Source organism: Octopus sinensis, linkage group LG18 (genome assembly GCF_006345805.1).
Source record: "Octopus sinensis linkage group LG18, ASM634580v1, whole genome shotgun sequence".
Taxonomy (NCBI): Eukaryota; Metazoa; Mollusca; class Cephalopoda; order Octopoda; family Octopodidae; genus Octopus; species Octopus sinensis.
The window spans coordinates 52,772,023-52,785,196 of NC_043014.1; the positions used below are offsets into that span (position 1 = coordinate 52,772,023).

The window sequence follows — 13,174 nt, forward strand, 5'->3', positions numbered from 1 at the left end:
ACAGAGAGGACAAACAAGGACAGACAAACGGATTAAGTCGATCATATCGACCCCAGTGCATAACTGGTACTTATTTAATCAACCCCAAAAGGATGAAAGGCAAAGCCGACCTTGGCGGAATTTGAACTCAGAACGTAACAACACATTTCGCCCAGCATGCTAACGTTTCTGCCAGCTCGCCGCCTTGAAAATCAACAAATACCGCTTACATGCTGTAGGTTCAGAGTATACAGGAATTTATAAGAAAGAATTTTTTCTGAAGGGAGAGGGGAATTTTGGAAAATTTACATGACCTGACTTTTTTCCCCTCGTGGGTATCTTTTAATGAAAGTTTATACAAATACCTTTCAAACAGCACAGATTACAATTATGAAGAAATTTATGGGGGAAATTTTTTCCAAGGTGGTGGGGAGATGAGTTTCGGAAAAACAGTTTTGGATCAAGAAGACCACTTAAGTTGGAATTTTGTTTTGACAGGAATATTTCCAGTTTTTTTTTCACCACAACCTTCAAAATGAAAAAAGTTTTAAAAGTTTATGATCTTTTTTCACTCCTCTCTCCTCACCATCCTACTCTGGACTGATTTTGGCCAATTTTTTTGACACTTAAAAACCATGAGAGAAGCCTTTTCAGTAAAAAAAAATTTTTTTTTTAAAGTTGTAAATATTTTTCAGAGCAAAAGCTGTTATTCAAAGGAGATTTGTCTGTTATTTCTAGCACCTTCCAAGACCACCCTCCATTTTCACTTGACATGTTTTGATGTTTTGTCAATAAAACATCAAAACATGTGAAGGGGTTTTTCTTTTTTCCCTCTGTGGGGGAAAAGTCAGTTACATAAATCCCAGTACTTTCTTTTATCATCCCCAAAGGGATGAAAGGCAAAGTTGACTATGGTAGGATTTGAACTAAGAATGTGAAGAACTGAAAGAAATACTGTTCAGCATTTTGTCCAACGTGCTAACCATTCTGCCCGCTTGCTACTTTGATGCCTGAACCAACCAAATACGAAATAAAAATATCCCAAAATAAATTTGAAAGAGAAACTGAAATTGGTCCTTAATACTGCAAAACCCACCAAATAAAAATAATAAACAAAGAAAAACTGACATATGGCAGTGATTTTGAGCTAAGTTTTAATTCAACGTTTAACATTTATAGGAAAAAACAAATGGAAGGAGAAAAGTGAAATAATATCACAGTATAAAAAAAAAGAAAAGATAACAACACATGTAAAAAAGGCATTAAACAACACTGAGCCTTAACAGAAGAGTGTATTAAATTTAGTTGAATTGTTAGTTAAGTGAATATTTCCAGCTGGATACGCAGACCCAGCCACCACTAGACATTTACATTGCCACAGTTTCACATTTGAAATGCGTTAAGTGTAAAAAAAAAAAAGCAAATAAGTTTGGATATTTTGGGTGGTTTTTCAACCAGTGAGCCGTGGCAAAAGACAAAACAATGTGAAAAGGACCCAGACTCGTGCACACATTTTATTTTTAAAATTAATCATCACATTTACACTCCACTGTATGTTTCTTGTGTGTGTGTGTGTGTATGCTGGATAGATTGTTTTATATATATATATATTATGTATGTGTTTTCGTGTGCTTGTATATGAGTGTAAACAGGCAAACATACAGAAACAAATGTGTGACATAAGAGGGCTCTGAAAACGGTACCAAGTCATTGTGGCACTCCAGCATGGCCACAGCTGCATGGCTGAAACACACAAAAGAAATACACACATACATACAGGCACTGGTTGAAGTATTTCAGATCATATATAGATACACACACACATGTATGAGTGTTGTCGTTTGCTTGAAGTATTTTAGTTCAGAAGTAGAAAAAGAAAATGGAAGTTTTACAAAATGCTTTATTATTTCCGGTCCATCCTCAAAAGAAAGCAATCCAAGAAATGTGGAGATACTTCAATTTTGTTATTTTATTTAAACTGCTCAGCATCCGGCTTAGCAGCACCTCTCCAACTGGTTGCATATGTTAGGATGTTGGTAGTAGTCAGGGTGATGCACAGACCAGCAACTCCATGATATGTCACTACTGACCCACCTCTCCCTTTCACAAACACTTAACCCCAAATGCTGCAATGCCTCCAAAGAGATAGTCACCTCCAAACTAGTCTTGGAGAAGAAGTTATATTGATCCACCTGCCTCAACCCCAAAATCAAGTCAGTCGGAGCTGGGCCGGTGGCTTCTACAAATTCATCACAGCATTTGCAAGCAACATCATAAACACATGCCACCAACTTTGACTATCTGAAAATATGTCACTTGAAAGAGTTGCTGGGCAGTTTAAAAATAAAATAACAAAACCAATGTGACTAGGCATTTGTTGAACTGATTTGAGCCTTTGTTGCACCTGAAATATAAGAGTTTTTGCATGTGAGAAGCTTTATTTTCCTTTTTCAACTTACACACACACATTCTATTAGGTAAGGCATCTTTCATAAGAAGTGGGCAGGGTGATAACATGTTGAGATATCAATGTCATCCAATGGCTGGAACATTTGAAATTTTAATTAAAGACAAAAAAAAACCCAGAAAACAAAACCAATGGGATAAGAATTAAAAAACTGATGCAGAGGCAAGAAAATAACACAAATGGCTGCAATATCTGCACACAGAGAGCAAGCATAAACTTTCATATTATATTAGGAGAAAAACCTATTTATTATTGCCCTTATTAATGCTAGAAATAGCAGCAAAATTTCTCTCAGGACACATGCTACCATACAATGAACGAAATCATCTCTGATATAGAAAATGATGGATTAGTCATGGTTGGAATGCTTTAGATCAGTTCAACAAAAGAAAACAAGACTCAATATTACAAGTTAATGAAGGAGCTCCATCGTGGTAGCTTGATCTGCTGAAGATAGCAGCTAAATTGCCCTAACGACACCTTAATGCCTTCAATAAAATGAAGTACACAGTACAATGGAGTTACTGATATAGAGTAAGAAGGGATAGTCAAAACTGGAATGTCTTTCATCAAAGTCCGCTCAGTCAAGACAGGCCTGGTGCTAAATACTATATTCTTATGACTGGAATTGGTCATAGAATCATCCAGTGACAAACTGTGGCCTTTTTCATGTTGGGATTCATGCATTCACTTGATGGAAACAGTTTTTTCTAACGATGTAATTTCTTCATAAATCAATTAAAATTTATTTATTATTCCCCTCACTCAGAACCTGCTGCTCCCTGCATGGAACCAAAGTAGTGCAATGAGCGCTCCCTAGTCGGGTACAGTTAATCAGAGACATAACATGGCTCTATCTCGCCACCTGTACTTTGGTACTCACCTATGTATTCCTCTCCTTTTATTTCATTTTTTGACCTGACTTGGTACCTTACCATTTAAGTGCCTAATTCACTCGAATCCTGATCTATTATTGTATCTATGGAGGGTCATTATGTCAATAACAATAAACATATGCACTGGTTCTATATCCCTTCTCTACTGTTCGTCACCTGGTTAGATATCTAAGCAACTAACTAATCAACCGGTTGTTTGTTTTTCAAAGTCCTTTCATCACTGTTTGTAACTTCTCACATACCTCTTCCCTTCGAAGTGTGAGGTAGACCATGTGTGCATGTTAATCATTATTGGCATAATGACCCTACCAAGATACTAGAAGAGTTGTTTCAACACACAAATACACATCAAGAATCTTTCAAAACCAAACACAAGTACAAAGTACATATGTGTGTGTATGTGTACACACACATATGTATGCATATACATATATACATATACATACATAAACAAACATATACACACCCATACAGACGTAAAAGGATGGCAGTGGTAAAAATAAAGACTGTTTGACTGTGAAAACTTATGATCAAAAGCATTCCTGCTATGATTACGGTTATCTAGGACTATATCAATGAATGTGCCCTTTTGCTTTAAAATGACAGAGTAATTTGAAGATTTGGCTGCTATTTCTAGCAGACAGATCGTGTGACTGGACCCAGTCATATCAAGTAAACTTGTAAAGAGATTGTACAGTAGCAGATTGGCAAATATTATTTAACAAACAAACATGTATACGCACACACACACAGGCACGTGTGCACACACATATGCACACATTAATAACTGTTATTTTTATGTCAAATTACATATAAAAACAATTTCATATAAAACTGAAGAATTACTCAATACTTTTCATAAAGTAAATAATTATTAGACTTTTGCAACAAGACGAATGACAGTGACCTCGAAGTGTTAACAATCCAAAGAAGGCTAGTTGGCCCAAACTTCAAAGTTACTGTCACCACTCTTTTTGTAAAACTACAACATACATACATGTGCATGCATATGTGAGAGAGAGAGAGAGAGAGAGGAAGAGTATGTCAGGGAGAAAGTAAAGAAAAAGACAGAGAAACTAGGTTAGTCTGTGGTTTCTTCTTCAGAATTTGAGAGAGCAACACTATATATAAATGTATTGAACAGGTAGAAGGACAGACATATGTAATATGTGTATTCATGTATGTATAAGTCTATCTATGTGTGGATGTTTGTGTGTAGATAGTTATATATATTTGTATGAATACTTATATAAGTGCTTTGAATGTTGGGATTCACCCCTTTTCCAGACAAGGAGCTTTTTAATACTTTAATACTTTTTAATGAGCTGCATTCAGGACAACCATATACATGTGTGTGTGGGTGTGTGTGTATATATCCAAAATATTCAATATGGAGTCACTGAACAAAATGCACAGAAAAAAAGTTTTCCTTTGTTTTTAAATTGAACCCTCCCTCACTACCACCATTAAACCCTACCTGCACAAGTCTACCCCTGCAGTATATTTGTTGCCCTACTTTCCTCTCTGATCCTAAATTTCTAATCCCTGATATCATAATTTCCAATAGGAATTTGAAATGGTGTAAAACTTCCATTCTGTTAAATTTTTCAAAAAGACTCTTCTTAAAATATTTTAATGTTAACAAAATTTTATAAATATATTTCAATATATTAACTTATTATATTTATTTTATTCACATATTTCATTATTATATTATTGGTTTCAAATTTTGACACAAGGCCAGTAACTTCAGGGGAGGAGGTAAGTCAATATATTCAAACAACTGAAAGAAAGTAACACTCAACACACAGTTGAAATTGTGCTGATTGAGGAAGAGGTTATTTGGGGTTGGAAGCATTGCCATCCCTCCAAACACTCCTGAATGTTGCCTGAGAAACTTTAAAGATCTAAGTCAACCTGTTACTCTCCCCTCACTCCCTCTCTCATATATATATATATATATATATATATATATATATATATATATATATATCTCCATGCATGTATAGAAGATGGATGTTAAGTTATGACGACATAAACTAATACAACACACACACACACTCACACATATACATATTTATAAACACATGAATGACATAAATACACATATTATAGATAGGTACACGGATAAACAGACATATAAATAGTATATTTAAATGTATACAAAGACATAAAATGACAGTGTTTATAAGTGTGTGTGTGAGTATTTTATTCAAGGTACACATGTATACCTACAGTGTGAGCTGTTCCTGCATTTCACAGCCGTACAAGAAGACCCTTGCAGGTCCATGGCCCGCACTCGCTTTCCTTCAAGTTTTGAAAATTTGAAAATCTAGAGATAACAAGAGACGTGAATGAAATCAGAGAAGCAAGGATGGACAACACAGTACCATCCACTGAACAAGAGAGATATATATATATATATAAATATACATACACACACATACATACATGTGTGTGTGTGTATGTATGTATATATATATACATACATGCGTGTATGCATACACATGTATGTATGAGTGTGTGTGTGTATGTACAGATAGATTCCTAAGCTTATCACTTATTTTACAGTTTGTATTTGCTCTATTTGGTTTTGTTTTTGTCTGTTTTGTTTTTCTTTTTTACAAAATCCTTATTTGACTGCTGGGTGAGTCCCCTTCTTCCACTCATTCACTCTTCTCTGCACCTAATCAAAGCTGCCAAAACTGCCAAAACTGCCACAGCTGCCAAAGCTGCTCAGTGAACTGAGTGAGCTCCAACTGCCCCAACGGCCAAGACCCCAGCCGCCACCCCAGCCGCCCATCATACTCGTAGCTCCATGAGCAAGAAGCGCACCTCCAGCAACACCTGAAATAATACAATAGAATAGTAGCTGTAATAATAATGATAATAATAATAATGATAATAATGATAATAATGATAATAATAATAATAATAATAATAATGATATGAACTGAGATTTATTTGAGAATGATGCCTGACTTAGCATCTCTGCAAAGAATGCAAAAGAGTGTTTGGGACATCACATACTGAGAAGAACATTGATTTTGTAAATGGTGCATTTATTTTCATAGCCTATCAATGTCTAGAGTGAGTTTCTTTGCCCTAGGTGACAGGAAGACGCTTGGCAAGAAACGGAAACAAAATTGAAGGAAGAAGAAAAACAAATAATTTATGAATATTGCTGTAACTCTTCACGAAGGTAGAAAAGTGCCAAAATAATAGCGTTTGTTTATTGAATGGATTGAATAATATTTCAACTGATCATTTGTCTTCTTCAGGTTCAAAATGTAAAATGAAAAAAATTACAGACACAGAAATTCAAAATCTAAACGAGGAAATCCTGCATTTCCTTTTCGATAAATGATATCAATTTTCACTTTCATAACTGGTGAAAAAGAATACTTATAATTAAGTCAAATCTGAAATCTCAGTTTTTGAGGATAAAACGGATTTGTCCTGATAAAAGAGATTACTGGAAACATGCAAATTCTTTTGTACGACATTATGACAAATAATGTTACAGTGAATCCCAATTAAAGGGAATTGCTAATTTTAAGCTCTGTTATTTGCAAAGTCAAACTTTCACACATAATTTTAGTAAAATTTGTGATAAAATTCCCTTTAATCGTTAACTAGCACCAAAATGTCGTTAGCATTTTAAAAGTGTTGCATGAGAGTTAACATGTTTCGGAAAAATATCTTCGTTTATACAAATATCCCCTCAGCTGCCTATTGTAGCTTTTAGAAGCGATAAAAATATAAAAGAATTATTAACCATTACCTCTAACCCCAAGAAAACTACCATTAGAGTTTTTGAATGCTGCACCTTGAAAAACAGCCACAAGAGAGGTAAGCCCTGTTCATTGTGCAACAACATGAGCCATTTCAGTTGCATCACAAATCATAAAAGAAATGTTATGATTTATACAGAAAGTGGGATGTGTAGAGATTCGCATTTGGTATATGCAGCAGAATGCACTGAACACAATTTATGTTGGTTGAAAAACAGGATTAAACGAAAGATTCAATGGACACAGAGATGACGTCAGGCAGAGAGAGTAGTGGTAGGTGAACAGAACTTGCTGAACATCTTTAATTAAATGGCTGAAATTTTGAGGAACATCAGAAAGTTACTCTACTACACTTTCAGTCCTCAAAGAGCATGAAGATAAATGTATTTGTGAATGACTAGCATCATGCCCCTGGAGGAATGAATAAAATGACAGATGAACTTCATCATATTTACACAAAACTGACAAAGTATGCTTTTTCCCGTTCATTCTTTTTTTTCTAGTTACCAGTTATGAGAGTGAAAACTGATGATGTAATCTGGTTTCTACAAATAGGTACCCTAACATAACATAGTCCAGTTACTGCACAATATGACTCTGTTGTATTAACTGGACCCTGGCCAATACATTAAACTGCATCTGACAATGAAACTCCAACTTTGGAGAATTCAAGGAGTATAGCATTAACTCTGAGTCACCACTACTTTCAAGTCTGCTCTGGAAAGGGTTCCAGTTATAGGCCAAATAGCAGAAGATGGTCTGATGACCAAGACAGACTGGAGAGCTAGCATCATCATCGTTTAACGTCCCCTTTCCATGCTAGCATGGGTTGGACGATTTTGATTGAGGGCTGGTGAACCAGATGCCTGCACCAGGCTCCAATCTTAATTTGGTAGAGTTTCTACAGCTGGATGCCCTTCCTAATGCCAACCACTCCGAGAGTGTAACCAGTCTCTAATATATAATTAACATGTGTAGAATGAACTTAAAGACTACCGAAGACCAGGGTAGTCTCCAAAGAATCTACTCCTATGCGAAGCAGCAGAAACTATCAACAACTACCAGGGGTCTTATCTCCTCAGCCGCCATCATAACTTCTGACAGCATAAAAGAAACAAATAAACAAACAGATCTTACCTAAAGCAATCTCTCCTATGTTACTCTTATTCTTTTCCTTAATGTGTACCACTTGAGGGCTTCCAGTGTTTCCATAGTAGGGACCCTGCTGAGGGTAATATCCAGGATAAGCTCCAGCATAACCAGGAGGTGGTGGTGGCACTTGACCATATGCGGCTGAAAAATGGAAAACAACATTGCATGTTAGATAATATTCCAAAGTTATAACTACAACCCCCCCCACCTTTATAGCATATAACGAATAATATATATACATATATACAATGATACATAGAAATAGAGTACAATCTGGCAATTTCTGCCTGTTAGCATCTTGTTGCTGAGGCTGAGGGTGTCTTGGCATCACTCACCAAATCCTTTGTGAGCCGCTCTCCGGCTATCTATCTGCGGCTTTATATAGCTATGGTAAGACCTCGCCTGGAATTTGCATCACCGGTCTGGAACCCCTATCTTGCCCAGGACATCAATCGTCTGGAAGCTGTTCAGCGACGTGCAACCAAAAGAATACCCTCCATCAGGCATTTGCCATATCCTGAACGCCTTACTTCCCTGGGCATGGACACATTGAAACTCCGACGTCTGGCAGCTGACTTGGCAGACACCCATAAAATTATCAACCATCGCACAAACAATAACTCTGAGCACCTCTTCAAACTCCACCCATCTAACACCCGTGGACATATTTACAAAGTAAGAAAACAGCACAGCTCCCATGACTTCAGGAAACATTTTTTCACACTGAGAGTTGCTGAAGCGTGGAACAAACTGCCGGCATCGGTTGTTAGTTGTCGGAGCACTGCATCCTTCAAAACTTCCATGCTTCCTGAGATTCGCCAACACTACACTTGATACACACACAAGCATGTTCACTTTCCAGACATTTCTACATTACTGCATGTACTTTATATGCACTTTCTGACAAGTTGTGGTGCACCTGAGCACTGTATACAATAATTTCATTATATTATTAGTGAACCAATCTTCAAAATTTGCAGACATGTTGACCTAATATCCAGTTCAATTATCGGGTAATTGGATTTCAATAAAAATCGATAACAGGCCCCCTACAGAGGTGGTGGGGTGCTATTATATGATAAAATGAAAAGGGTGCAAAAAGTGTTAGGTGAAGAGCCTGTTGAGGGAAATGTGGTGACATAATGAGGGTTGGCTGATATCAGCAAAGAGGAGGAGACTGAAAGAATGAGAGAGAGAGAGAGAGAGAGAGAGAATGTGTTTAGTGAAGGGGAGAGAGAGAGAGAGAATGTGTTTAGTGAAGGGGAGAGAGAGAGAGAGAGAATGAGTGAAGGAGAGAGAGAGAGAGAGAGAGAATGTGTTTAGTGAAGGGAGAGAGAGAGAGAGAGAATGTGTTTAGTGAAGGGGAGAGAGAGAGAGAGAATGTGTTTAGTGAAGGGGAGAGAGAGAGAGGGAATGTGTTTAGTGAAGGGGAGAGCAAATCTTAATACTTTGCTTCTTGAATTTTTACCTATCATTTAACACACACGCTTTAATGAATTAACTATCGTATTGGCATCAAAATCACATGGAAATGGTTCCTTTCCTCAGAAAAGGAAAAGTGATGACTGCTATTTCTAGCACACTCTGCTACCATGTAATAGCTATTTGTGATAATGGTGGGTCCTTTATCACAAATAGCTGTTTTGTGGTAGCAGGGCATGCTGGAAATAGCAGCCAAATTTTTCCTTTTCTGAGGAAAGGAGCACAGTGCAGTTCAGTGGTGATGAGGAAGTTACTGGACGTTGGTAACGGCCCTCTGGTTGGTGAACAGGGTGGTCAGTTAGTTTGCCTTTTGGACACACTGTATCAGATATCAAGAACTAATGGCTACAATGTTTCCAAATCTGGGGTGGGAACATGTGCCATCTCAATGCCAAAGAATGTGGCAGTGGAAGATTTGAACCTCAACTCCTGGATCAGCTGCTTGGTGAACACTGCAGTTACAAATCAATTGACTCTGTGCTCAACTCCCAGGAAGTTTTGAACCATCCCACTGAAGTTTTGTCTTGTCTTGAGAGAGCATCCATCCGGGGTGGGTTGAGCTGGCTGAAGGTTTGAATAGCCTGGCATCGGCAAGCCTCCCACCTCACAACTTGCACCTCAAGACCGGCACACCAGTGATGCTTTTAAGAAACGCAGACTCACTTAAACTTTGCAATGGCACACAACTTACAATCAAGAATATGATGCCAAGAATCGGCAATCCTAATCATTTATTTATTTATGCTCCAGAGTGCAAGACCAAAAATGTAGTATATCAAGAGGCTCTGCAAAATTGATAATAGTCAACCATCAATCGCTTCATAGTCGCCCATGGTCAATCCTCTCATCCGTCCAACCATCCACCAAGCCAACTTGGATGATATTACCTTACCATTACAATCAATCAGTTTTATGATATTCAACTGTGTTACTTGCCACTATTTGTAAATCTATCCCACGTCAGCGTGAATTTGTAAATCTATTTCTGATTTAAACGGCAACTGAACAAGGAATGGGACAGGACATGAAACAGTGGAATGAGAATGGGAACTGAAAAATACCCCCCCCCCCCCGCTTTTCCAGGTAATTCATCTGGTACAATAATTAATAGAAGATAATCTTTTCTTTGATTTCTTACACTTTAAAAAGATTCCAAGTCTGTAGAGGAGAAGTAGACTCGATCTCAGTGTATAACTGTTACTAATTTCCTTGACAGCCTCCACTCCCTCAGAGGAATGGATTGCAAAGACAATCACAGAATATGAACAGAGTGAAGAAAGAAAACAGTGAAAGGTAATTGTCAAACTCTTCACCATTTTTGCCATTTCTCAGAGAAGATTTTCTTTAGACAAAAGGGGTGATAGAGATTCTTAGGAGAAATACAAAAAGAGAAACGTTCAGAGCAACACAGCAAGGAAGAGAAACTCTCTCACTGGAATTGAGTGGTTAGTAAAAGGAAGTGTATTCATCAGTTAAAAAAGAAAATAATCATCATCATTGATTAATATCAAGCTTCCATGCTGGCAGGGGTTGGACAGTTACAGAGGATCTGGAAAGTCAAAGGACTGCACCATATTCCAGTATCAGCTTTGGTAAGGTTGTTATGGCTGGATGCCATTCCTAAGGCCAACCACTTCACACAGTTTTTTTTTATTATTATTCTATGGCATCAGCACTAGTGATGATTACCTTGTAACATGCAAGCAAGACTAAGCCCTAAAATGGCCCCTAAACAAAGAAAAGAAAAAACATGCTCATGCTAGCATGAAAAATACGCAAGTGAAAAAAGAAAAGTGTATTACTTGTTGCAAATGGAAACAATGGCATAAAAATTGCTAACTTTTAAGGAATGAAAGGAAGTCGTTTCAGAAATGGTAGAAAGTCAGTGGAAAAAGAGAAAAGGATAAAAAAAATGAATGAAGAAATTCTTATGTCAGTGAGAAGCAAACAGGTGAAGACCCTTTTTTTGTTTTTTAACAGCAGGCGAGAGTCACAAGTAGAAAAGAGTCTGCAAGGTTAGTAATCAGAAAAGATCTAAGGGATAGAGAAAAAAAAAAAACAAAGAGAAAAAGGGTCAGGTGGTAAGATGGGAGAACAATTGTAAAAAAAGAGGAAAACTGGGAGGGGAAAAAGAAAGAAAGTAATGTTGGTTAGTGAAGATGGGTGGATGTGTTGCATTCATGTCTCACCTGCATTTGGTGGGTAGGCATTAGTAGCCTGCTGAGGATAACCATAAGGTTGAGGGTAACCTGAAACGGAGGAGGATTCAGTTAAGAAAGAAAGAAAATAAAAAATGAAAGAAAAAGAAAACAGCAACAATTGCTTCTGATTGGTAAAGGTTGGTGCTATGTTTGTTGTTAAGATGGATGTAGTTTGAAGGGGTTTTAGTTGCTATTTCTAGCATATTGAGCAATTATTCACTTAACTAGAGAAGAATAAGAAAGACATGGGAAGAAGTAATGAAGGTGACCCCAGAATGAAGAGTTGACTAAGGACCAGGATCTCTGTTTAGATAAGGTTCTTGAAAAGACTTGTCTTCTTCAGTGAAACTGAGTCCAGGAAGGGCTGCTAGGTTTCATACCCTCCACCCATCTTACAATGACTCTCACCATCTCTTATGCATTATGCCTGCCTCTTCTTCACTATTGGCTCCTGCAGACAACTGTACAATGTCATCTCCTGTCTGTCCCCACTGGCAATCGTATCATCTTCTACTTATGCTGCTTACCCTCCACTCCACACCCTATTTTCTACATGCCTTTATCTTCCCCTACACACTGTTTTTGTTCATCCACCCTTCAGCCCAACCCAATTTTGTAGTCTGCCCCCTATCCTCTCATCCGCCTTCCCATACAATCCTACAAACCAACCACCCACTTCTACTCCACTTGTGCCTTATGGGACTCTTGCAGCTCCTAATGATCATTTCTCTTTCTCCCCCCCACCCTTTTCACAACAAGATATGGGTAACCTGCTCTGTCCCGCCACACGTACACTTCTCATAGTAATGCCTTCATCCCTTAGAATAATAATAAAGCTGACCCCACCCCAGGGTTTGTAGTCCTGCATAGCAACTGCAGTAGTGCAGCTGGCATGAAAAAAAGTACACAGTCCACGCTGTAAAATGGCTGGCATCAAGAAGAATATCCAGTGCTAGAGACCCTGCCAAAGCAGACACTGGAGCTTAATCCAGTCCTTGGACACACTGGACCCTATCGAACCATCCAACTGAAGCCAGCATGAAACACAGATGTTAAACAATCATCATCATCTTTTTTACATCCTCTTTCCATTAGTTGGACACTTGAACAGCATGAAGCATGTCAGGGACCATGTGGCCCACTTTTGACATGGTTTCTATGGCTAGCCATCCTTCCTAATGCCAACCACTTTACAGAATGTAC

General features: G+C 37.8%; 1 protein-coding gene across 1 annotated transcript in view; it reads right to left on the reverse strand.

The window, feature by feature from the left end:
• Positions 1 to 1,108: 1,108 nt before the first annotated feature.
• The window catches only part of LOC115221694, a 46,551-nt gene continuing 34,485 nt past the window's right edge, over positions 1,109 to 13,174 (reverse strand). Inside the window, exons 9-11 of the mRNA XM_036510604.1 lie at positions 11,960 to 12,019; positions 8,274 to 8,429; positions 1,109 to 6,189 (exon numbers count right to left, since the gene is read on the reverse strand). Coding sequence (XP_036366497.1) covers positions 6,029 to 6,189; positions 8,274 to 8,429; positions 11,960 to 12,019 — 377 coding nt within the window. The 3' untranslated portion in view covers positions 1,109 to 6,028. The remainder of the gene's footprint in view (positions 6,190 to 8,273; positions 8,430 to 11,959; positions 12,020 to 13,174) is intronic.